General features: G+C 36.7%; 1 protein-coding gene across 2 annotated transcripts in view; it reads right to left on the reverse strand.

Annotated features, from left to right (window-relative positions):
• Positions 1–27866, reverse strand: part of LOC123564526 (5-demethoxyubiquinone hydroxylase, mitochondrial-like) — a 38235-nt gene that overhangs the window by 8853 nt on the left and 1516 nt on the right. The window contains exons 2-5 of one of the 2 annotated variants that reach the window (XM_045358178.2): positions 17735–17956; positions 14549–14663; positions 12162–12246; positions 5252–5306 (exon numbers count right to left, since the gene is read on the reverse strand). In XM_045358178.2, coding sequence (XP_045214113.1) covers positions 5252–5306; positions 12162–12246; positions 14549–14663; positions 17735–17953 — 474 coding nt within the window. In that variant the 5' untranslated portion in view covers positions 17954–17956. The remainder of the gene's footprint in view (positions 1–5251; positions 5307–12161; positions 12247–14548; positions 14664–17734; positions 17957–27866) is intronic. The other variant, XM_045358179.2, reaches the window with a different exon arrangement.

Genomic DNA, 27866 nt, shown 5'->3' on the forward strand with positions numbered 1-27866 from the left:
ACTGGTGACATCTGGAAAAATGTTCAGTTTATCTCAAGTAACTGGAAGGCAGCAAAACCCAGTAAAAATGTGTAAGAAAGCAATTTTCTTCCTTATTTCTTTTCCTCATTAAAGAGTGAATATGTTTTACACAAATTGCCTGAAAATAAAATGAAACAAGGGTGCAGAATGTCACAATATACGCCCGTCACAGCAAATTTGTTTACACTAGCACCTGTATTTGCAAATGGAATTTTAATTTTCTAGTTGTTTACAATGTTGTTTTTTTTAGAAATTATTGTAATTCTTTTATTTTTCTAAGTCCACAAAAAAAATCCTTACCAGGTAGAGATACCTTAAAATACACCCAAAATTTGAAAGTAATATCAATGTTGTACCACAGAAAAGTGGTCTTGGTTTTTCCCTACGGTCAATTATAAAAAAGTTACAACGTAAGTTATTTATAGTAACAACTAAGGGAAGTTAATCTTTAAAGAGAAAAAAAAAAAAAAAAAAAAAAAATCGAAAAAAAAAAATTACAAGTCCACACAAAAATCCTTACCAGGTAGAGATAGCTCAAAATACACCTCAGAATTGGATGTAACATGCATGTTGTACTACAGAAAAGTGGTCTCGATTTTTCCCTACGACTTGTAATGAAAAAGTTACAATATAAGCTATTTATAGTAACAGCAAAGGAAGTAATTTTAAAGAAGGGACCAGTGCATGACACTCCGTCTCATGATGGTGTACAATTGTGCCAAGTTGCATCAAAATCCCTACATGCATGAAGAAGAAATGCTCCAGACAAAGTCATTCTTGTATCTGACCTTTGACCTTTAAGTGTGACCTTGACCTTAGACCGAGGGACCTGGTTCTTGCGCATGACACTCCGTCTCATGCTGTGAACATTTGTGCCAAGTTGTATCAAATCCCTCAATGCATGAAGAAGAAATGCTCCGACAAAGTTTTCATTCTTGTATCCTTTGACCTCTAAGTGTGACCTTGACCTTACCCCTAGGGACCTGGTTCTTGCGCATGACACTCCGTCTCATGATGGTGAACAATTTTGCCAAGCTACATCAAAGTCCTTTCATGCATGAAGAAGATATGCTCCGGACAAAGTTTTCATTCTTGTATCCTTTGACCTCTAAGTGTGACCTTGACCTTAGACCTAGGAACCTGGTTCTTGCGCACGACACTCCCTCTCATTATGGTGAACAACTGTGCCAAGCTACATCAAAATCATTCCATGCATGAAGAAGATATGCTCCGGACAAAGTCATTCTTGAATTTTTCATTCTTGTATCCTTTGACCTCTAAGTGTGACCTTGACCTTAGACCTAGGGACCTGGTTTTTGCGCATGACACTCCGTCTCATGATGATGAACAATTGTGCCAACTTTCATCAAAATCCCTCCATACATGAAGAAGATATGTTCCGGACAAAGTCATTCTTGAATTTGACCTTTGACCTCTAAGTGTGACCTTGACCTTAGACCTAGGGACCTGGTTCTTGCGCATGACACTCCGTCTCATGATGGTGAACAACTGTGCCAAGTTTCATCAAAATCCCTCAATGCATGTAGAAGATATGCTCCGGACAAGGTCTGTGGACGCCGCCCCGCCCGCCCGCCCATCCGCCCGCCAGGGGCGTTCCCATAATACGTCCCGTTTTTCAAACGGGCGTATAAAAAATAAGGAAACAAGAGCTGTTTGTAAAACACAACTTTTAGTTCTGATATCTTTATTACCTTGACCTTTTACTTACTGCCCCCCCCCACCCACCCCCCCCCCCCCAAAAAAAAAACAATAGAGGTCGTCTACTGCCCACAGGCAATAATTTAATTCACTAAATTTATTGCTATGAAAAAGTGTCATTTTTTAAAAAGTTGTAAAATACACTAGTTTTGTTAGCACTTAAAAGAATCTATAAAGATCACAAACATGCACTGAAAACCAGTGAGGTAAAGCTGGAGAAACAAATGTTGCACCTTAGAGTCAATAATATAACTTCAAGGCTGATGTATCAACTATTTTGCTGCACTACAATATATTACAACGAAAGCAGCTCCATGACATATTTGGATATTAAAAACTTGTTAACAAGTCTCTTTTTTTTATGTTAAAAATGGGTGTAATTTTGACAATTATGAACCTTGTCCTTGAATGTAAGCTCATGATGCCAAAGACATTTGTGAAGTTTGAAAACATTTGGCCAAGTAGTACTTATATGCAAAACTTAAACCTGAAATTTTAAGTTACAAAGGGGCATAATTTTGACAAAATAAATGCTGGAATTACGTAACTTGTCCTTGGTGGTCAACTCATGATGCCGAAGACATGTGTGAAGTTCACAGGCATTTGGTCAAGTCACTTGTGAGAAACCTGCTTACATGCAAAACTTTAACCTGATCATTTGTGACATGGAAATGGACTTTGATGAAAGTATGGTTACCATATATAAACAGCTCCATTACTGGAAAAACTTCATATTGCTGAGCTTAAAATCACAATTCATGAAGATGTGGTTCAATTAGGGTATTAGCTCAGATTTTCTGTTTTATATAGACTTGTAAAGGCAAGTTTCGAATGGTTGTATCTCTGATAACAGAATCCCATGTTGAGAACTGTGTTTTCGTTTATGCTGGTAGAAATAATTATTGGTCATATAGTGACTTTTCACATTTCAAGGGTAGAGGAAGACCCTAAGTGCCCCTTGGGCTATTATTTCAGGCATAGGCAGACACCTGGGTAGAACCACACACCTTCCATAAACCAGCTGGATAGCTTTCTCATATGGAAGAATTCTATGCCATGTACAAGAGAGTTTTTAAATCTACAGTGGTGATGGTCAAGTGATTTGAAGTAAATAACCTTAACCAATTATCCTACTAGACCTCTCATATTAGGAATTCAGCAATAAAATAAGGCTTTATACTGATCATAAGCTTATTTGTTCATTTACTCTTAGAAAGATTCAAATTAATGAAATGCACTAACTAAACTGGACATGTCTTATTCAATCAGTTTTAAGTCTAAAAAAATTCTAAGCATTTGACAAAAATATCCAAAACAAAACCTGATCACTCCAATCAAGTTTTGTTGAAACCTTAAATGCATTTTACTACTTGTTATTCATGATTCATCTATTCTTTTTCACTAATTACTTTTTCAGTATCACGTCATACAAGTGAAATTATACCAAACAACTCAAAGTTCTCAATTTATCATAAACATAACTTTAATAGAGTATAATATATTCCATTGTAAATTTAAGCAATTTTGGGCAAAAAAATTCAAAAGAAATAACAACTCTAACTGTTGGCTTAAAGTCTGCATGTCACTGCAAAAAACAAGAGGACCATGATGGTCCTGAATTGCTCACCTGTCCCCACGTGACCCAGTTTTGAACTGAGTATGAAGTCGTTTTTTCTATTATTTGACAGAGTGACAGTTTTTGAGCTCATGTGACCCAATTTTGAACTTGACCTAGATATCATAAAGATAAAAATTCTGACCAATTTTCATGAAGATCCATTGAAAAATATGGCCTCTAGAGAGGTCACAAGGTTATTCTATTATTTGACCTAATGACCTAGTTTTTGAAAGCACAAGACCCAGTTTTGAACTTGACCTAGATATCATAAAGGTAAACATTCTCACCAATTTTCATGAAGATCTCATGAAAAATATGGCCTCTAGAGAGGTCACAAGGTTTTTCTATTATTTGACCTCATGACCTAGTTTTTGACCGCACATGACCCAGTTTCAAATTTTACCTAGTCTCATCAGGGTGAACATTCAGACCAATTTTCATGAAGATCCATTGAAAGATATGGCCTCTAGAGAGGTCAAAAGGTTTTTCTATTTTAAGATCTACTGACCTAGTTTTTGACCACAGTTGACCCAGTTTTGAACTTGACCTAGATATCATCAAGATGAACATTCAGACGAACTTTCATACAGATCCCATGAAAAATATGGCCTCTAAGAGAGGTCACAAGGTTTTTTTATTAGTTTCAAACTTGACCTAGATATCATCAAGGTGAACATTCTGACCAATTTTCATGAAGATCCATTCAAAAGTATGGCCTCTAGAGAGGTCACAAGGTTTTTTAATTTTTTTAGACCTACTGACCTAGTTTTTGAACGCAGTTGACCCAGTTTCAAACTTGACCTAGATAACATCAAGATGGATATTCAGACCAACAGATCCTATGAAAAATATGGCATCTAGAGGTCAAAAGTTTTTTTTTACTATTTGACCTACTGACCTAGTTTTTGAAGGCACGTGACCCAGTTTCGAACCTGACCTAGATATCATCAAGGTGAACATTCTGACTAACTTTCATGAAGATCCATTGAAAAGTATGGCCTCTAGAGAGGTCACAAAGTTTTTCTATTTTTAGACCTAGTGACCTAGTTTTGGAACGCACGTAAACCAGTTTCAAACCTGACCTAGATATCATCAAGATGAACATTCTGACCAACTTTCATACAGATCCCATGAAAAAATATGGCCTCTAGAGAGGTCACAAGGATTTTTTATTATTTGACCTACTGACCTAGTTTTTGATGGCATGTGACCCAGTTTCGAATCTGACCTAGATATCAAGAAGATGAATATTCTGACTAACTTTCATGAAGATCCATTGAAAAATATGGCCTATAGAGAGGTCACAAGGTTTTTCTATTTTTAGACCTACTGACCTAGTTTTGGACCGCACATGACCCAGTTTCGAACTTGCCCTAGATATCATCAAGATGAACATTATGACCAACTTTCATAAAGATCCCATGAAAAATGTGACCTCTAGAGCGGTCACAAGCAAAAGTTTACGCACGGACGGACGACGGATGCTGCGCGATCACAAAAGCTCACCTTGTCACAAAGTGACAGGTGAGCTAAAAATGCAAACTTTGAAAAGGTTTTATAAATAATTTAAGAAATTATTTAATAGGGGCCAATTTTATTCAAATGCATTTGCTTTCCCACAGTATGAGGACATTATAGATTTGGTGAATTCAGTAGAAAATGATTTTAACTAGAAATCCATACAGAAACGAAAAAAATACCTTCTTTCCAGAACAACAATCAATGACACTGACACTACATCAACTAAATTTTATGGCCTTCAAGACATTTCATTTTAAACCTAACTTAGGAAAATCCATATTGCAGCTATCAAATGTCTATAGAAACTGTTTAGAAACAACAAATTAAGCAAACAAAGGTAGCGTTTACAGAATGTTGTATTCTATCTCCTACCTTGAGTAGTTCTCTGTGTTTCTCCGGATCATCTTCCATTAGTTCTCTTATCTGACTGCAAACAACACAAAAAAAACATTCATCAAATCTATTTATTAGATTCGATCTAGACAATTTAATACTGCTCAAGTTTCATCCTGGGATTAATTTGTAGGAAATGTTCTAATTGTTTCCTTTATATTGAACTATGTAAACACTACAGAGTACTTCATTGAGCCTTAATACCATATTTATATTGCTCAGCATGCAATTACCTAAATTCAAGTAATTTCTGTTCTAGCATTCTCTTGGTAAAACAAGTCGTTTCATGCTTATTTTTATCACTTACGATCTGCCGAACACTGACATTAATGTTCTTTTATGCACTCTGTAAATGTTATTTCAGTGCAACTTCTGAATGGTGGAGGAAGACCCTAGGTACCCCTCTAAATATGGTTTCAAGTATAAGAGACTTCTGGATAGACTGGCTCCTGTCCCTGTTTGTTTTGAGCCCCTCATCAGATAAATAATATTATGTGCCATTTTAAGGCTTTCAAATTTACACATAAAATGTTTGCAGTATTTATGAAAAATAACCATGCTGCCAGAGGGCAATGTTAACATCTGGATAAAACCACCCACTTTCTCATTTTTTGTAAGTCAGATGGCTTCATCCTATGAAAGCTCTAAGTGTGTGTCTGGAATCATGTCCTATTGTATCAATACTGCATAATACTTGCCTTAACCAACACACAAAAAATCACTTTATTCTTTTGCATTTCCATGACGGTAATCACATATGATTTGCATGCAAAAATTAAGAAAATACAAATATCTAGTTACAATATGACAATGACATATATCAGCCCAATACAATGTGTTTGGTGTCTAACCAGTTTATTGAATGAATGTAGCAGTATGTTTAGTATTTGATGTATAGCATCTACAGTCAGTGTAAGTTAGCTATTTATCTATATTTCTTAAGAGATTGAATAAGTTTGCAGATTAAGCTGTGAAACACATTAATTCAAGGAGGGCCTGAATTGTCCACCTGTCATCTTGTAGAATAGCTGTATTATACTAGCATTTTCAGAATTTACTTGTCAAGTATTAGTTGTTATTTGAGCCGTGCCATGAGAAAACCAACATAGTGGCTTTGCGACCAGCATGGATCCAGACCAGCCTGCGCATCCACGCAGTCTGGTCAGGATCCATGCTGTTCACTTTCAAAGCCTATTGCAATCAGAGAAACTGTTAGCGAACAGTATGGATCCTGACCAGACTGCGCGGATGCGCAGGCTGGTCTGGATCCATGCTGGTCGCAAAGCCACTATGTTGGTTTTCTCATGGCGCGGCTCATTTTATTAATTACGTAATGGACGCATCCTCACGTTTGCACAGGAATCACATTATCACTGGGGATTTGTAAGAGAGGTGCCTCTCACATCACAATAAACACCGACAGTGATATGACTGGACAGTCAGCACAACTTATAAGCAAGCAGGGTCTTGATACAGACTAAACTACCTGAGATCCAATCAATAAAGATGAAATGACTGGACATTATCAGTTCTACTAAGCTGAGATTCCATATTGTCTACTGTTGCTTTTATAATTTCATGCCTTGTCTTCTCATATACTTTCACAACATATAAGTTTAACATTTCTGTAAATTAACTGCCTTCTAAATAAAATATTCATAAGAAAGAGAAAGACAGACAATTGTACACCAAGACTAGAAGAAATAGATACAGAGTAAGGCATAGTATGGTCTTATTGGTCAATATTCAGTCTCTTATATGGTGTCTTCTTCTATTCTGCAATTATACTTCCAGAAATGGCACCATCCTTGAATTAACCCTTTCCCTACTAAATTTCTATAATGAACTTGTCCTTCTTTCAGTTTGGACAGAACCATTAACTGTTAAAATGGCTGCATACCAAAAAGATACTGACTGAATGGCAAACAGTGCAGATCATGATCAGACTGCACATGTGCAGGCTAATTATGATCTACACTGGCTGCAAAGACAGCATCAGTCGTGTCATGCATGATAAGGGTTAAGGACAATGTAAGAAGTGAGCTGGCAATATTTGGTCAATTTTTCTTTTCATTTTATACAAATTTGTCATACCTTCCACACATGAAAATTGGTTGTTTTTACTAAATTAAATTTTCCTTCAAAATTGAGAAGGTTTGTCATGGGGTACTGAAGGTACACTGTCTTTAATAAGAAGCTTTATATTAAATGGTCATTAAATACTTATTCCACCGTGTGTATTGGTCAATATAACGGGGAAGTTTTTACGGCCATTGCAAATTGGGCGTGATTCATGCCTCAGACATTGATTTAACATTTAAAACAATAGTTTAGAAATAAAAACTCCTGTTCAATTGTTCAAAATATGACCAAACTTCAATTTTAAAGAAAGTTCATTTTAGCCAAAATCTGAAATCTGGTCCCTTAAAAAAGATATTGAGCGAACACAAATTTCAGCTATATGATCTTTAACCTCTAAGTATGACCTTGACCTAGTGACCTTGATTATGTACTATGCATGTCGTCTTGATGAGGTTAACAAGATGGAGCATACACAAATTTGAACTATATAATCTTTGATCTGTTAGTGTGACCTTCATCTCCGGCCAAATGACCTGGGTTGTGCATTCTTCATGTTGTCTTCAGGCAGTTAATAACTGATGCCAGTTTAATGAAGATCCTTTCAGTAATAACGAAGATATGGAGGACACAAATTTGAGATATTTCATCTTTGATCTCCAAGTGTGACTTTGGACCTAGTGACCTGGGTTTGTGTGCTCTGCACATTGTCTTGATAAGGTAAATATGTGATGTTAGTTTTATGAATATCTTCCATGCAGTTTAGAAGATATGAAGAGGACACAAAGTTTCGCTATTTGGCCTTTGACCTCTGAGTGTGACAGCAACTCTGTGGAACTAGTGACATGGATTATGCACTCTTCAAGTCATCTTGATGAGATAAGTAGGCTATATGATGGTTTTGTTTTTGTTTTGGGTTTAACGCTGTTTTTCAACAGTATTTCAGCTATGTAATGGCGGGCAGTTAACCTAACCAGTGTTCCTGGATTCTGTACCAGTACAAACCTGTTCTCCGCCAGTAAATGCCAACTTCTCCACATGAATCAGAGGTGGGGGACGAATAATTTCAGACATAATGTCTTTTATCAAATCGTCACGGAGAACTCATGACCCTGAGATCCGTAGATCTGCGCTTTCCCTATTGAACTAAGTGGGCTGGCTCGGTATCTGATGGTAGATTTGTGATAATCTTCCTGTCAGTTTAGAACACATGAAGTGGACGCAAAGAAAAACCATCTGACTTTTGACCTCTGTGACCTTGACTTGACCATAACTGCAAAAAAAAAAATACAAACAAGAGGGCCATAATGACCCTTTCTTGCTCACCTGACTAGACTGAATACATGATTTCTTGGTAGAGGAGCTCTACACAATGCTATATGCCAAATATCTAAGCTATAGTCCTTGAGGTTTAAACAAGAAGACAGTTAATTGAGCAGCCTAAAGACAATTAAAAATTAGCAATAATAATAGAAGACAGCAATTAAGGTTTTCGTCAGGAAACTACCGGTACAAATTGGTTTAATTGTTGTCTGCAGAATACTGTACAAAATCGAAGAAACTTTGTGCTAGTGACATGGCGAATGAAGACATTTTCAAAAGCAGCCTGTTGGTTATAATTTGTTTAACTGTCTTCTGCAGCATTCATGCTGTAAGCAATCTCATTTGGGATAGTTGACATATATTTTGAATACGCAGGGTAATAAACAGTCTGTCATGATTTTTCTACACTTTGCTGAAAACACTAGCCGTATGCCGGTTACTTTGTTACTTGGCATAATTAATTATGCAGCTGCTGAATTATGTAAGTACCAGTTTCTGTCACCAAATTAAAGAACAAGAGATCACAGAGTGATCTTGGCGCCCACCAATGTGCCATTTTTGAGTGTTCCAAATTTCAAGACTTATTGACTAGCTCAAGGTCAAATTTCATTTCCGTACACAACACAAATCTATGCATGTGGTCCAAATTTGAAGCCTGTACCTTTAAAAATGTGAAAGTAGGTCACTAGGTCAATGTCAGGGTCAAAGTTTGTTTCGGTACACAAAACTATGCATGTGGTCCTAAATTTGAAGCCTGTAGCTACAGAAATGTGAAAGTAGGTCACTAGGTCAATCTTAAGGTCAAAGTTCATTTCGGTACACATAACTATGCAAGTGGTCCAAATTTGAAGGCTGTAGCTTGAGAAATGTAAAAGTAGGTCACTAGATCAAAATCAAGGTCAAATTTTATTTCAGAATACAAAACTATGCATGTGGTCCAAATTTGAAGCCTGTACCTTCAAAAATGTGAAAGTAGGTGACTAGGTCAATGTCAAGGTCAAAGTTTTTTTCGGTACACAAAACTATGCATGTAGTCCAAATTTGAAGGCTGTAGCTTGAGAAATGTGAAAGTAGGTCACTAGGTCAAAATCAATGTCAAATTTCATTTTGAAACACGAAACTATGCATATGGTCCAAATTTGATGCCTGTACCTTCAAAAATGTGAAAGTAGGTCACTAGGTCAAAATAAAGGTCAAAGTTTTTTCCAGTGCACAAAATTATGCATGTGGTCCAAATTTGAAGGCTGTAGCTACAGAAATGTGAAAGTAGGTCACTAGGTCAAAATCAAGGTCAACTCAGGTCAAGGTTCATCTTGCCACTCAAAAATATACATGTGGTCCAAGTTTGAATGTTGTAGTTACTGACAAGAACATTTTAAAAGTTTTTCCCTATATAAGTCTATATAAAACATGTGACCCCCAGGGCGCGGCCATATTTGACCCCAGAGAAATAATTTGAATCATCTTGGTAGAGGACCACTAGATGATGCTTCATACCAAATATCAAAGCCCTAGGCTCTGTGGTTTTGGACAAGAAGGTTTTCAAAGTTTTTCCCTATATAAATCTATATAAATTATAGAAATAAACAAAGGGCCATAACTCACTCATAAATTGTTGAACCAGTCTGATTTTCAGGGGGACACAACTAGGGTACCAATACATCATTCTGACAAAGTTTGGTCAAAATCCCCCCAGTAGTTTCTGAGGAGATGCGATAACGAGAAATTGTTAACGGACGGAATGACAGACGGAATGACGGACGGACGGACCACGGACGCAGAGTGATTTTAATAGCCCACCATCTGATGATGGTGGGCTAAAAAGTAATCACCATGCAGATAAAATTATCGCAATGGTGATAATAGAACATTGTGAGCCATGAGGGTGAATTATAAAAGGGAAGGAAACAGATATCTAAGAATAATTTCTTGCATGAATTTTTCTTTTCAAATAATTCAAGAAAAATCATAACACACTTTGGCAGTTCATGGTCTGCACTGTTCACTATTCAGTCAATAAATTTTCAGTGAATACCCCTTCAAATAATAAATGGTACTGCCCAAAAAGAATGATGGACCAGTTCATTTTAGAAATCTAGAAGGTTAAAGCAAAGTTCCCTGCCATGGCTTAGAATGTCCTTAGATGCTGAATTTATCAAAGTGTGAAAGTAGTGTTGGCTAAGAACTGATGAATCTCAGTGGACTTTGTCAAGACAGAGAAGTGGTCACTGAAATACTAAGACAGAGAAGTGGTCACCGAAATACTAAGACAGAGAAGTGGTCACCGAAATACTAAGACAGAGAAGTGGTCACCGAAAAACTAAGACAGAGAAGTGGTCACCGAAAAACTAAGACAGAGAAGTGGTCACCGAAATACTAAGACAGAGAAGTGGTCACTGAAATACTAAGACAGAGAAGTGGTCACTGAAATACTAAGACAGAGAAGTGGTCACTGAAATACTAAGACAGAGAAGTGGTCACCGAAATACTAAGACAGAGAAGTGGTCACCGAAATTCTAAGACAGAAGTGGTCACTGAAATACTAAGACAGAGAAGTGGTCACTGAAATACTGACACAAGTTCATTGTAGTTTTATCTCATCAATAAAACCTCTCTCAGACATATGATACAAGATATTGCAGGATCCTAGTAATTTAAGCATGCTTTCAAAAATACAGAACAGTTTAAACAGAGGACACTATAGGTTTCCAGAAATATTAGCAATCTTTCTAAAAACATAGGAAAACTTAAAACATGGTCTTTCCGGGAAAAAATTTCAAACATAAAAGAAAAATATAGAAGATTCCCATAAATATAAGCTCACTATAAAAGTATACGACAATGTAGGAATATAGGCATTGTTTGATGGCCAGCAATGAGATAACAGTAATTCAATAAACATAAAGATACAGGACACTCATTATCTCATACGAGAGACACTTTCATAAAACCTCACAGTAACTCTGACTGAACAGAAATAATGCACTATCAAGGGAATGATAAATGTATTGTGCTATACTCAAATTTGTTTTGCTGCATTATAAATGCATTCAGCTGGGACCATTAACAAAACAGATATGTTTTACAGCTAACGCCATCAGTGCAGTCCTAGGTAGTGGTAACGGCAGGAATTTTATATCAGAGTCAGACACATAAATCATGTAGTGGCTGGCTGATTAAGTTAACTACACTCAAATCTACAGTCAAATAAATCCAGGCAAAACCTACTTTCTAGCTGGTTAGAGAAAACAAAGAAACAATGGTATAGAATAATCAATTATGCAATACTGAAATAGTCTCTTAACATTTACTGTAGGGTAAGTGAATGTTGATAAAACACCTTCCTTGTTATCTGAAGATTTGTTTTGTTCACCAGAAGACAATAAATTATTCCTGACTAAACAATGTAAGATTAAAACTACCACTGTCATCAAGACATTTACTTGCAGAATGAAGCATATAAAAGCTTGTTTGGCTAAGTACTTACTCATTATAGTGTTGGCCTATGACAGATTCCACTGCCACTGTACATGCCATGGCCCCTTCCTTACCCAACAATGCTGACCCAGCTCCTGAAGTAGAAACACAGACATGGAACATTAAATATATCTAACCCAATCAACAAATAAACCTACTGTTGAATCATATAAAGTAAAGTATAGTAATATGAGCCGCGCCATGGGAAAACCAACATAGTGGCTTTGCGACCAGCATGCATCCAGACCAGCCTGCGCATCCGCGCAGTCTGGTCAGGCTCCATGCTGTTCGCTTTTAAAGCCTATTGGAATTGGAGAAACTGTTAGCGAACAGCATGGATCCTGACCAGACTGCGCGGATGCGCAGGCTGGTCTGGATCCATGCTGGTCGCAAAGCCACTATGTTGGTTTTCTCATGGCGCGGCTCATTTTAACTTGTATCTAGTAAACTGTACTAGTACATGACTTGTGTTTTACTTCCAATTATTTTAAGTCTAATTGACTAGAATTTTTGTTGCCGAGTGGTTAAGGTCACAAACTGAATTACTTGCTCATCAATGCTGTGGGTTCAAAACCATGTGAGGTTTGATGATAATATGTACAATAGTTAAGAAGATGTAGTGAAATTTAGAAGCTTGTCATAAAACTGTAGCCTGAAAGCAAGATGATGATGCCGGTAGTGCACCAACACAACGATGAATACAATAGCCCTACTCACTCTTCAAATGAAATGATACGAGAAGTTTAATGAAATATCAAAGTCACTGTTGATATGATATCTTGCAATTCCATTTTGTGTTATAAATTATGCATGAATATGGCTTTTGTAGTTGTTAGATCTAACAATGTGTATATTCACTTGCCAATTAATGTACATTGATGACAGTTTGCCACTAATTGAAAAGTTAACTGGTCAATTCTCTCAAAGTAATACAAATGGGTAAAATATTAATAGTTTCATTATCGTCTTTACATTTAAATTGCGCAAAGCTGTTCATGAAAACACTTGCCTTTACTTTGATGATATGCATTATAAGACCATAAAATTAGCTTGTAACTGAGAAAAGAAGAGTGCAAAAATACAGTGCAAGACATGCAATTAAATCATATAATTTGATCAACAATATGACTGTCCAGTACTTGTTCAAAATGCATAAATTAAATGCATATTGCATGGTTAACATTTTAATTTCATGCTCAGTATTCACAACAAAGCAATATTCTTAAAGGTGGTCATTCACATTTAAGTCACTATAAGTGACTTCTACAGTTTTTGTTTATTCTGTCCAAGATTTAATATAGAACAAAAAGATCAATTATATAGAGTAAGACCCCTAAAGGAAATACTGTTATATTATTTCTTATGAAATGTTGTATGAAATGTTGTAATTACCTCCCTTTAGCATAACTCATTTAAAACTCCACGTGGAAGAATTATACCCAACTGTTTTAAACACATGTCAGATACATGTAATAAATTTGTGTTTTAGTCACTTTTACCTAGCTATCATTATTTTCATGTTAGAAACAAAACTGATCATCTTACACAAAATGACAGTCAGAATTAATTCTTGATGTAGGCGAACAAATGATGAAAACAATGACTCAAAGTGCAAAAATTTTATCATTTATCTGATTATCACAACTGCTATTCCTTCCCATCTCTACTAAAAACAAGAGCACCGCCTTGCGGGTGCAGACTCTCATCTGATTTTTTGTCTCTGTAGAAATATTGTCCAACCCATGATTTTCTAAGTCCAAAAGGGGCTATAGTTCTTGCAAAAAGCAATGCAGATTTATGGTACTTGCTGTGCAGAGTCAGCTTTTAATGGCGAAAAGCTGCTCAAAGTTTTAAAGCAATAGCTTTGACTGGCAAGGAGAAAAGTTGACCTAAATGCAAAACTTAACCAAGAAATGATATTTTTTATATCCAAAACGGGCCATAATTCTTGCAAAAAGCAATGTAGAGTTATGGTACTCTCTGTGCAGAGTCAGCTTTTAATGGTGAATAACTGCTCCAAGTCTTAAAGCAATAGCTTTGACTGGTAAGGAGGAAAGTTGACCTTAATGCAAAATTAAACCAGGAAATCTGATATTTTCTAAGTCCAAAAATGGCCATAATTTTTGCAAAAAGCAGGATAGAGTTATGTTTCTTGCTGTACAGAGTCAGCAATTGATGGTGAACAAATGTTGCAAATTTCAAAGCAATAACTTTGATAGTTTAGTAGAAAAGCTGACCTAAACACAATACTTAACCAGGCAATGCCAACGCTGACCAAGTGATGACAATAACTCATCATTTTTTTTCAAAAAATTAGATGACCTAAAAATCAATGTGACACAATCATATCAGGGATATAAGGTTATAGAACGATCATATAGATAGCAAAAGTTTTACCAAGTGCAAATCCTGCAATATTCCAGAGAGGTAAGAGTACAGTTGGTCTAGCACGGTGATCTCGCATCAGTTTCTCAAACTCAGCCAAGTGTTTCTCCTCTTCTTCCTGCATCTCCTGAACATACATGTAAACTTTGTCTTTTATATACTAATCAAGTTGCACCTCAAAATCATACATGTCATCTAAAGTTTGTCAGTTAAATATATCTTTGCCCAATTGTATGTCCTCAACAAACTAGATCAATCTGCACCAAAAAAATAAAATTTTGTCATCAAAAATTCCAGTTCTATATGCTATTGAAGCTAGTCTTAAACAGTTTTCCAGTAATAACTAAAGCAAGTTTCATCTCCTAGTTATCCCCCGACGAAAGTCGGAGGGATATAGTTTTGGTGTTGTCCGTCCGTCCGTCCTTTCGTCCGTCTTTCCGTCCGTCCGTCCTTCCGTCCGTCCATCCGGAGCCATATCTAGGAAATGGTTGGGAATATTTATTAAAAACTTCATATACATGTTCACCACAATGAGTTCTTGAGGCCCGTCAAGTTTCAGTCAGATTGCCCAAGTAACACCAGAGTTATGGCCCTTAGAAGTTTCTAGTGTTAACTATATAGGGTACTATAAATATGGCAATTTCTGCATCATAACTTTTGATATATTTGACCTAGAACTATGAAACTTAAACAGAATTTAGATCACCATAATGTGGTTGTGTACACACAATTTCATTTGGATTTATTTGTAAATTAAGAGTTATTGCCCTTTAATTGTATAAAAATCCACATATTTGTACATAACAAACTTACCATTTTGTAGAATTTCATTAAATTTCTTTCATTCTTTTCCATGAACATTTATTGTAAACATGTGAAGTTGTGTACCACACCTGGTCGCCCCTTACCTTGATCACACACCCCCCCCCTATCCCCCGACACCCCTCCCCCCCCCCCCCCCCAAAAAAAAAAAAAAAATTAATTCCTTATTTTAGATTTTTTTCAAACAAACTTCATATACATGTTCACCACTATGAGGTTATGGGGCCGATCAAGTTTCAGACAGATTGCCCAAGTAACACCAGGGTTATGGCCCTTAGAAGTTTCTAGTGTTAACTATATAGGGTACTATAGATCTATTGATATGCCAATTTCTGCATCATAACTTTTGATATATTTGACCTAGCAACTATGAAACTTTAACAGAATTTAGAGCACTATAATGTGGTTGTGCACAGACAATTTTGTACGGATTTCTTTTTGTAACTTCAGAGTTATTGCCCTGTACATAACAAACTTACCATTTGGCAGAATTTCATTAAATTTCTTTCATTCTTTTCTAAGTTGCGCACCCACACCTGGTCACCCACTTGCCTTGGTCACACCCCCCCCCCCCCCCCAACCCCACCCCCCCCCCCCCCCCCCCCCCAACCCCCCTCCCCCCCCCCTCTCCTAATTTTTTTTTTTTTTTCATTTATTTTAGATTTTTTTCAAACCTTCCAAGTTGTACTATTCCCCCACCTCACTTCTCCACCCAGTCATGCCCACCACTGATCATGCATCCTCTGCCCCCCCCCCCAAACTTCACCCTTTTACCTTTTTTTTTTTTTCATTTTTAATTTTCGATCAATATTTATAATCAGCATGTGAAATTTTGTTTCCTCTCCCGTTCCCCCGCACCCCCACCCCCTAAAAAATTAAATATATACATATAACTATACATAGATATATATATTTCCATCCTTTTTTTTTTTTTTAAATGTTCAAACCTTCAACATGTTAAGTTGTGACTGCACAAACCTTGCCCTCGGCCATGTTCAAGATATCTTATCTGTGTTCTCTTAAGGACATCTGATCTTTTAAGTTCAAATGTACATGTAAAACAGCAACACCTGGTGCCAAACCACTCAAAGACAATATTTCATTCCAGTTAAACTTCAAGCTCACATTTCAATTAACTGCATTTAATTTTAAAAGCTAAGCTTATTACAGTAAGCATATCCCATTCAAAATAAATTCTTTAGTCCGGATCAGAGTATCATACATTTATTGTGTACTCTTTAATTAAACATTTGTTTTCTGTTAAATTGATTTTGACTAATGAAATTATTTGCTTCTTATTAACATCCTAAACTTTTTGCCGGATATATCTTTTTGCCATTCCTCACCACAAACCCTTTCGGCGGGGGATACCAATTCATCGAATTTGCTTGTTTGTCATTTATAACTGCATCAAGTTATATCACATGAACATATGCTTAAACTTCATCAGTTGTGATGCCAGATATACCCCTGAGTCTGTGTTACATGTGAAATCATCCCAGTCCAAATATATGCCTGTGTTATGATTCAGTTAAAATTCTGTAATGAAGGCAAGGTTGATCTCTAAAATACTTTTAATTTAAAGATATACAGTGAAACACAGTCAGAGCTACTTAAGTATCAACGGTACAAGTACCACAGCTAACTCGTGCAATTTACTTTATCCGTGGCCATTTTCCTTATATTTTCTATGTTTTTGGATTGCTCGAACGATGGGATAATCCATTTATCTCAGCCCCTTGTGACTGTAACAATAGATGTTTTACTGTAAAAGGTTTGAGTTGTACCTTGTGCAAGTTATACTTCCTTTACATACATTAGTGCAAAACAGTCATAATAATATGCAGTAAAATTAGTTCTCATGATCTTTCACAGTTAATTGAATTTTAGCTTATTATACCTATATGACCAACTCCACCAGAAGATTGTAATTTTAATGAGAGGATAATGCACGATACTGACATACAGATGCTCTGGTTCTAGAAACTTCCTGCCAGGTGTAAAGCACCTATACATGTGACTCTTATCCTAATGTTAGTTATTTTAGTAGAAGGAGTGGGGGATCTAACTCACAACTCCCAGTTTTGTTTGAGTCAAAGCATCCCAACTAGCTACAATCTCAGCAAATAGTTTATCAGGGATAATTACATTGAACATTAAATTACAATAATCTTTTACTGCAAATTACTGGTGCAAAACAGACATTTTTCCTTATTTGAGCCGCACCATGAGAAAACCAACATAGAGTATTTGTGACCAGCATAGATCCAGACCAGACTGCGCGCATTATTTCATACTGAGCTACAACTGCTTCACACTATTAAAGCCCTTAGAATGCTATCAAGTGTTCCAGACATATTTCCTCAGAAATCTTACCTGTATTAAAGGTCCTGTGGGTGTGTCAGCAAGCACAGCCAGCTGACCCTGGTAAATTCTCTTAGCCCCAAACTCCCCTGCATGATCTATCCTGATGATCTTATCTAGTAAAGCCTTTGTCTGTTCATCTTTCGCTCTATCACTGATGTATCGTGACAGTGTTCTGTACATGTGACATCTCACATATGTCCTAGCAATCAACTGTGCCTTCATTGCCATCTTCTGAAATAATCACAATTACTGACAATGAAACAGTAAACACTTCCAATAAATGAGATTTCTCTGAAAATACCTGTGGTATATTGAGTTTTGTCCTTTAGTCACTACATGTACATATCTTACATAACAATCTCACTGAGTTGAGCATTAGAATTAGTTGGTCTATAAATCAAGTTTAGATAAAATACCGTACACAAACTACAGACCAAAAAATATGTCTTTTCCAAAAAAAGATGTTTGCTTTCAGGTCCAGTCAGGTTCTTCTGTCCTGGGGATGATTTTAGTGCACAAACGATTTTGCAGCCATTTAAAATTGGCATTTCTTTAAAGAATGATGTTCCCAGAGAGAGAGAAACCTATCATAAAATATTTGTAAAGGCATACCCAATCATGTTCACAACGTCATGCTTAACTATTTCATTGTGGAAACTGTGGCAATGGAGAAACAGACATATCAATAGCCTCTATTGGAGTTTTTTTTTTATATTTTTGTGTATGCAGCAGTAAATAGGTCAGCCTCTTAATAAAGACAATGCTCTTCATAGAAAAGACACGGCAATGCTTTCCTTAATGAGATTGTGTGTTGCATGCAAATCCAGGTTCATATCACAAAAGTTATGGTCACACAAATAGAAGCCAAAATGTCATAAAAACAAGTTTTCATATCCATTTGTTCAAAAGCAAAAGATTTTATGACTGTTATACATAACATGATCTGTCTCATGACAGTAAGCTACACTACTGGGGTACTCAAATGCTTGTCAGTAAAATAGATTTTCTGTAAGAATAGGTATACTGTCCAAATGCATATAAGACTTATGGGAGTGTATGCTGTGATCTTGTTCAATTGCAACAGACGTGTGTGTGAAGTTTCAACCAAGTATCTGCATTAGTTTTCAAGATAATAATGTTCATGCAAAACTATAACCCGCATTTTCCAAGTCCAAAAAGGCGTAGCTTTGCCAAAATACAATTCAGAGTGACAGGACATTCACTTTTTCACCATGTTTTACTCTCAATAAACTGTATAAAATTTCAATTCAATATCTGCATTGAATTTGGACATAGCAATTTGTATTCAAAACTTAAACCTAGACTTTACAAGTCAAAGAAGAGGGCTGGAGGTGGGAGGGGGGCAGTAATTTTAGAATTCATGTTACAGATATGAGACTTGATGCTGTAACCTTGTGTTATTACCTGAGAGATGATGGTGTATCACTGCAAATTTTCATGGAGTCCAGGGCACTAGACAACTTTTGGGGACAGGTACCCATACCCTCAGGAAGGGGAATTTGTCGTCGTTTTAAGACAAAAAGGGGAAGTTTTTAGCCATATATATGTTACTACTCTTCACACTTACTAATACTGTTTTCAATCATTTCTAACTAATGTAACTATATTGCAGCAGTAACCTTCCTTAGAGGCACTATAATATAACTTGAAAGAGAGTTCATATCTAGTTGTGTCAAATAACCTATTATCAGGGGAATTTTCTTCTGATAAAGGGGAAAAAAACATATTATTTTACAAGAGGAATGGGGCCCTGATATTCGGCCCCAAAAACGGCAAAAACGAGTGCCCTGGAGTCTGATCACTTAAGTGTAGTAGGGAATAGCATAAAGGTGCTAGCTCATATACGGTAGTATGCCAGTATAAAGAGTGGATGCAGAGGTCAAGTGGAAACGCTATCTGACTACGAAACTAGGGGTTATGAGTTCGAGCCTCGGCTCCTCCAACAAAAAATTACTAACACTGGTATTAGAATTTTTCAAGGGAGCTCTGCCTTTTAAGTGCACCTAATTTCATATTACACTGTAGTTTAAGTAGTTACATTAATTTTGTTATTTGTGCTGGGCATTTAGGTAGCAACCCCAGCTTAAACTTTTCAAGTTAATAAACCCAAAACAAACAGCTTGTAAATACAAGCTCAGAACAGTTTGACTTGTTTTAAATATCTCTGTTAGAAAAAAAGTTATGGGATTTTTATTACTTGTGGATTTCCGACCAATTTTCAACCGCTTTTTCGACATTTTTGCCGATTCTACGACAAAATTTTCAGAAAAATGATAGCACCACAGATCTACTAAAACCCATGACGACCGTGATGATGTCATCACGGAAAATATATTTTCTGTCACGGGGTTTGTCACGGGTTTTGATGTTTGTATTGTTTTTTGCCTCTTAAACTCATGGGCAATTCATATCACGACATATGCCAGTTCTAACGATGTCATTACTTGACGACATCAAATTTAATGACAATAACGTCACATGATTGTCTTAGTTACGTGGTCAGCTAAAATAGATGAAAAATAGATGTCGTTATCTACGGAACAAATTCTCCATTTAATACATTCCGAACAGCCGATATCGCGCTACCGTTCAGGCCAAAAGGTGGGGAAACATGGATTTTCAAAGGGGAAGGCTTAAAAAGACAGGATTGGAGAGCCGATGGACATCGTTGGGTGAACCAAGGAACTGTGGGCCTACCTCGCCGAAATCCAAGATTGAAGAAAAAATGTTTCTATATCCATACAGAGAATGGAGCTTCTAAGAATTTGTGAAATTTGTTTATCACGAGCCGGATTGTACCGACGGTCCATTTGTAATTCAGTATATCGGAAATGAACAAGTTTTACAGCCAATGTCACACGGAAATGCAAACAAGAGGGCCAAGATGGCCCTAGGCCGCTCACCTGAGAAACACACCATAACAGTGTAAACATGTTTGACCTAGTGATTTCATGGAAAAAAAATATTCTGACCAATTATCATTACAATTGGAGCAAAAAATATAAATAAGTATTTTCTTTGATTTGACCTAGTTTTTGACCCCAGATGACCCATATTCGTATTTGACCTAGATTTCATCAAGGCTATCATTCTGACCAAATTTCATGAAGATCAATTGAAAAAAACAGCCTCTATCGCATACACAAGGTTTTTCTTTGACTTTACCTAGTGACCTAGTTTTTGACCCCAGACTACCCATATTTGAACTTTAATTAGATTTCATCAAGGCAACCATTTTGACCAGATTTTATGAAAATCCAGTGTAAAATGCAGCCCCTACTGTATACACAAGGTTTTTCCTTGATTTGACCTAGTGACCTAGTTTTCAAACCCAGATGACCCTTATTCAAACTTGACCTAGATTTCATCAAGGCTATCATTCTGACAAAATTTCATGAAGATCAGTTGAAAAATACAGCCTCTATCGCATACACAAGGTTTTTCTTTGATCTGACCTAGTGACCTACTTTTTGAACCCAGATAACCCATATTTGAACTGACCTAGATTTCATCAAGGCAATCATTCTGACCAAAATTCATGAAGATTAATGGAAAAATACAGCCTCTATCGCATACACAAGGTTTTTCTTTGATTTGACCTAGTGACCTAGTTTTTGACCCCAGATGACCCCTTTTCGAACTCGGCCTAGATTTTATCAAAGTAATCATTCTGACCAAAATTCATGAAGATTAATGGAAAAATACAGCCTCTATCGCATACACAAGGTTTCTCTTTGATCTGACCTAGTGACCTAGTTTTTGAACCCAGATGACCCATTTTCAAACTCGGCCTAGATTTCATCAAGGTAATTATTCTGACCAAATTTCATGAAGATCAGTTGAAAAATACAGCCTCTATCGCATACACAAGCTAAATGTTGACAGACGACAGACAGACAGACAGACGCCTGAATTCAAGTGATCAGAAAAACTCAACTAAGCATTGCTCAGGTGAGCTAAAAATCAGGATCATCCTTTCTTGAGAGCTAAACCAAGTAGTTTAGAAAAATGGCTGAAACAGACAAAGTCAGAAGACCCAAATCTTGTGTATAAGAGTGAAATCCATGACGACGAGGAGCAACCCCAAGACTTGAAGCAAATACAAAACCCGAGACATAAAGGCAATACTGAACTTAGAATATCTTGTGATGCCTTATGAAACCTTCATGCGCTGGCCAGAGATACAAGTAATCAATTCATTCAGGTAATAAATACTTTCCCAAATTTAGTTGTTATCTGTGGACACAAGTTAATGTTTGAAGAACTGGAAAGGGTACTTTATCTCGACAATGAAAATTAGTGTCTCAACTATGACACAATGTTTCAGCTCGGAGACTTTTACGTATCTACGTTGATATTTAGACATATTCTTTTTAACCTTTAGCATGCTAGATAAATTGTCATCTGCTGGAAATGTCGTCTGCTAAAATTGTAAAGTTCATTCAATTTGCTCCAAAATTGGAAGAAATATTGTCAGAGTAGCAAACAGCTTGGAACCTGATCAGACGCCGATTTAATCGGCGTCTGATCTGGTTCCAAGCTGTTTGCAAAGGCTGTGAAATTCGCCTACAGCAGGCTAAGGGTTAAAGAAATGCCTTGCATGCCAGCACTCTTTATGCTGCACGAACGTATAATTCAAAAACATCACGAATAATTGTTCACCTTTTTCAAAGAAAATATACGACTTCCCAAAACACTTTTTGCTTGTGTGACTGACGGTGAACAAGGAATTATGAATGCTATGTCATGTGTTCCAACTCTAGTCGATGTGAGGTGCAGGAATCATATTTTGAATGATACCGGAAGGTGGCTGATGGAGCAAGGGTTCTCAAATGTGGAAGTAAATGCATACAAAGACCACATCCGTTTCATATTTGGGAGAGATTCAAGAGAGGAAAGTATGGCGGCATTTATGGAATTGAATAAAGCCTGGAATGCGCATTTCCAAGAATATTTTGAAGAAAGAATTTTACCTCAGTTGGGAAAAGTTTCAAAATGGGTTACAAAAAAATGACGAGGTATGACCCATACAGTGGCATAACCCAGAACCAGAGCGAAAGTATGAACAAAGTGTTATAACAACTCAACAAATGGAAAGAAGCCCCAGCTGACGTAGTAGTACTGTCATTTCTATGCCTTCATCAATATTATCTGAAGGAAATTTCTCGAAGTCGTGCAGGAATTGGTATGTACACTTTAAAACCTCAGTACATATCAGCAAAAATAGATTTTTCTGAAATAATTCAATTTGCAGTTTCCCAGCCTGAAGATATTGTAAATGGCATTCGCGAAAAACAGTTTTTATCGAAAGCAGAAGAACAAATGCTACCAGAAGCCCATACCCTAAGGGTTGACATTAACATTTCTCGAGCCGATGAACTCATAAAGAATGATAGAATATAAGGATCTTACATGCCTGCCTGTGTAAGACGGGGTTTTCCCTACCCGAGGGACAGTGTGGAATGGAAGACTGAGCGTTAGCAAGTTTTTTATCCGCGCTGTCCCGGGGTTGGGAAAACAGCTGTCTTACACAGGCAGACATGTTTGATCATTTTTCTTGCCTATCACGTTCAAAATAGATCGTGGAGACAAACAGATTTGGATATTTTCTGACATTATTTATAAAATTTATGACGTCACAATAGTGCCAGTACTATATGACATCACCTTAGTGCACGCTATTTTAGACAAGGTTTTTCCCTAGTGAAAGACAGGAATATCTATCCCCAGCGTGTGCTCGGGACAAATGTATACTTTCCCCGCTAGGTAGGCAAAAATAGCTTTTGCTCTGACACTAGGAACATTTACAATACTCGGTCAAGATGACAAGGCTCGAGTAGTCAAAATATTCCCAGTCATGTTCATGCAGATGCACAAAATGCTATCATTTAATAGCTGTGAAGAAGTCTTTGGGCATGGACTTAAACTCAAAAGCGAAGCCAAACCTGACTATCCTACGTGGTCTTGATGAAAAGAAAAAGGCCGGAAGGAAACGGCTGAGGGTAGGAGACTACGACTATGAGAGCTTCCCGGACAAAAAACCCGTGACAAAAGAGGCGTCACGGAAATTAGATTCTTCTGTGACGGAACCAGTCATTACTGAACATGAAAAATCCATGACAAAAGAGGCGTCATGGATATTAGATTCTTCTGTGACGGAACCTTCGTACACTATAATATTACAGATTGAAGAAAACATAGAACCTGGACAGCCAGTTGGGTCAAACACGTCTGTCAGTGGACTTGATTGGTTAGATATTGGAATCCTTAAACTTAAGGTCGAAGAAAAAAAATATTCTTTATTCACCAACTGAGTGGCTTAATGATCGGATTATAGACACAGCAATGATTCTCCTGAAGAGACAATTTCCACATATATGGGGTTTGGACAGTTGTTTAAACGCAGTCAATCTGACGTTTCCCCGTGCGTATGGTAATTTCAACCAAATTGTTAACAGAACTCCAGAGCACGGTGGATCCCACTTGCTTACTTTGTCAACCATGAAAGCGAACAATAAATTGGAAATAAAAATATACAATTCCAGCTTTACATCTCTAAGTTTTCCAGTTAACAAGTGGTGTGTAATTCACTTAGGAAGGATACCCCACCAAAGAAGTCTGACAAAATTTTGTTAAAATTCATGGACTGTGCTTTTCAGGAAAACAGAAACGACTGCGGTCTGTATGCAATTGCAAATGCCACTGCAGAAGCTTACGGAATAGACCCATGCACTTAAAGGTATAATGTGGAACTTTTACGTGGTCATTTAATTCATTGTTTGGAAAAAGGTAAACTAACACCATTTCCTGCTGGGTCTAGGACTCTTGAGCATGTAAGTGGTGTTAGATACACCACTTACCTAAAAGTATTTTGTTCATGTAGAATACCTGAAGATAGAATGTATGTTGTTTGTGATAAATGTAAAATATGGTACCACCCTGAATGCGAGGGACTACAAAAAGACGACATACCAGTAGATGATGTTCCCTAACTATTGTAAAAAAAGCACAAACCCCAAAAAGCAAAACAGAAAACGCACGAAAAGAAAATGATTGTATATTTTAAGATTTGTTACTGTTAATAAAAATGTCAAGAATCACGATTTTGTGGTCAATGTTTAACTCCCTGAGGCCGATATCGTAACATACCTGCTGGGGTGAGATAAGAATTACCACTTGACGTTGAAGAACATACTCGCATACAGTCAATTGAAATCATTCAGGGAAACATTATTAACTTGGGTGTAAATTAAAATAAACTTACAAAATCTTTTAAGTTTAAACAAATGTCTTTATATCCAATTTCGTCCGTAGCTTATATCCAAATAGAATAATATTTTCACCTCGAAATATTCACAATTTTAACACAACTACTGCTTTTAATAAATATTTGAACATTTCTGATTTTCTTACTTTTTTTTCACATGTAAACACATTAAATTCCAATAAACAGAGATACATTTTTAACACAGAATATTTACATAAGCATTACTTAAAATTTACACCCATTTTTGTGTGAATATCGATGGGTTATTTTGATGTATCATCTATTTCTAAACATGTACACAATGTTTTGTGACACATGCTGAGACAGTTAAATTGCAATATTTACAGCCATCTTTAAATAATTATTAAATTTACAAACATGCGTTTATTTGCATACATTTTTTTTTGTATTTTATGAAACATGTTTTTTTGTGTTATTTTTATCCATTTGTATCGTATGCGATATAAGTGTACGAATATTTCAGCCTTCTAAAACTTAACATTTTCCGACCATTCATTTCTCTGATAATGGAATTTCATCGTCGGAATCATCACCCGACGAAACTGATATGTAAGAATCAGCATGATAATGAATATTTTCTTCATTTTTAATAAGAAAGATCTCTGGCCGACGGCATTATTTTACTTTTTTGAAATACAGTATGAACGAAACACTGCGGAGTTCGTCTTTTTTATTTCCTTTACATGACCGCATGAATTATAAACATTTATTTTAACAAGGAAACTAATTATTAGCACAATTAGTAATGATAACATCTAAGAAATAATAACCAGTATGCAAAATAATTTTGCTTTTGTCAGGATTATCAAAAATTAAAGTGTGTGACACAATTAGCATGATCTTGGTGCCGTGGCTATACTCGTCAATCGCTGTCCTGGGGAGTCCTGATAATGCGCGTATAGTCGCATATCGACGCTACAGGGGTAGCAAATATAATGCCTATAGTCGCATTTCAGCCCTAGGGAGTTTACCAAATATAAACAAGAGGACCATGATGGTCCTGAATCGCTCACCTATCCCCACATCACCCAGTGTTGAACTGAGTATGACGTCATTATTTCTATTATTTGACATAGTGACCTAGTTTTTGAGCACATGTGACCTAGATATCATCAAGATAAAAAATTCTGACCAATTTTCATGAAGATCCATTGAAAAATATGGCCTCTAGAGAGGTCACAAGCTTTTTCTATTATTTGACCTAATGACCTAGTTTTTGAAGGCACGTGACCTACTTTTAAACTTGACCTAGATATCATCAAGGTGAACATTCTCACCAATTTTCATGAAGATCTCGTGAAAAATATGGCCTCTAGAGAGGTCACAAGCTTTTTCTATTATTTGATCTACTGACCTAGTTTTTGACCGCACATGACCCAGTTACGAACCTGACCTAGATATCATCAAGCTGAACATTCTCACCAGTTTTCATGAAGATCCATTGAGAAATATGGCCTCTAGAGAGGTCACAAGGTTTTTCTATTTTTAGACCTACTGACCTAGTTTTTGATCCCACATGACCCAGTTTCGAACCTGACCTAGATATCATCAAGGTGAACATTCTGACCGATATTCATGAAGATCTCATGATAAATATGGCCTCTAGAGAGGTCACAAGGTTTTTCTATTTTTAGATCTACTGACCTAGTTTTTAACCCCACGTGACCCAGTTTCGAACTTGATCTAGATATCATCAAGGTAAATATTCTGACCAATTTTCCTGAAGATCCATTGAAAAATATGGCCTCTAGAGAGGTCACAAGGTTTTTCTATTTTTAGACCTACTGACCTAGTTTTTGACCGCACGTGACCCAGTTTCAAACTTGACCTAGATATCATCAAGGTGAACATTCTGACCAATTTTCATGAAGATCCATTGAGAAATATGGCCTCTAGAGAGGTCACAAAGTTTTTCTATTTTTAGACCTACTGACCTAGTTTTTGATCCAACATGACCCAGTATTGAACTTGACCTAGATATCATCAAGGTGAACATTCTGACCAATATTCATGAAGATCTCATGAAAAATATGGCCTCTAGAGAGGTCACACGGTTTTTCTATTTTTAGATCTACTGACCTAGTTTTTACCCCCACGTGACCCAGTTTCGAACTTGACCTAGATATCATCAAGGTGAACATTCTGACCAATTTTCATGAAGATCCATTGAGAAATATGGCCTCTAGAGAGGTCACAAGGTTTTTCTATTTTTAGACCTAATGACCTAGTTTTTGACCCCACGTGACCCAGTTTCGAACTTGACCTAGATATCATCAAGGTGAACATTCTGACCAATATTCATGAAGATCTCATGAAAAATATGGCCTCTAGAGAGGTCACAAGGTTTTTCTATTTTTAGATCTACTGACCTAGTTTTTGACCCCACGTGACCCAGTTTCGAACTTGACCTAGATATCATCAAGTTGAACATTCTGACCAATTTTCATGAAGATCTTGTGAAATATATGGCCTCTAGAGAGGTCACAAGGTTTTTCTATTTTTAGACCTACTGACCTAGTTTTTGATGGCACGTGACCCAGTTTCGAACTTGACCTAGATATCATCAAGGTGAACATTCTGACCAACTTTCATAAAGATCCCATGAAAAATGTGACCTCTAGAGTGGTCACAAGCAAAAGTTTACGCACGCACGCACGGACGGACGGACGCCGCGTGATCACAAAAGCTCACCTTGTCACTTTGTGACAGTTGAGCTAAAAAACAATCATCGGAAACCTACGAAACATTCCGTAAATCACAGAGTCCTGTCCGTCCATTGTTATATGGAGCATTCCGTAGTTTGCCGAATACGATCGTATTTCTAACTTCTAA

The sequence above is a fragment of the Mercenaria mercenaria genome, chromosome 2, assembly GCF_021730395.1.
Source record: "Mercenaria mercenaria strain notata chromosome 2, MADL_Memer_1, whole genome shotgun sequence".
Classification (NCBI taxonomy): Eukaryota; Metazoa; Mollusca; class Bivalvia; order Venerida; family Veneridae; genus Mercenaria; species Mercenaria mercenaria.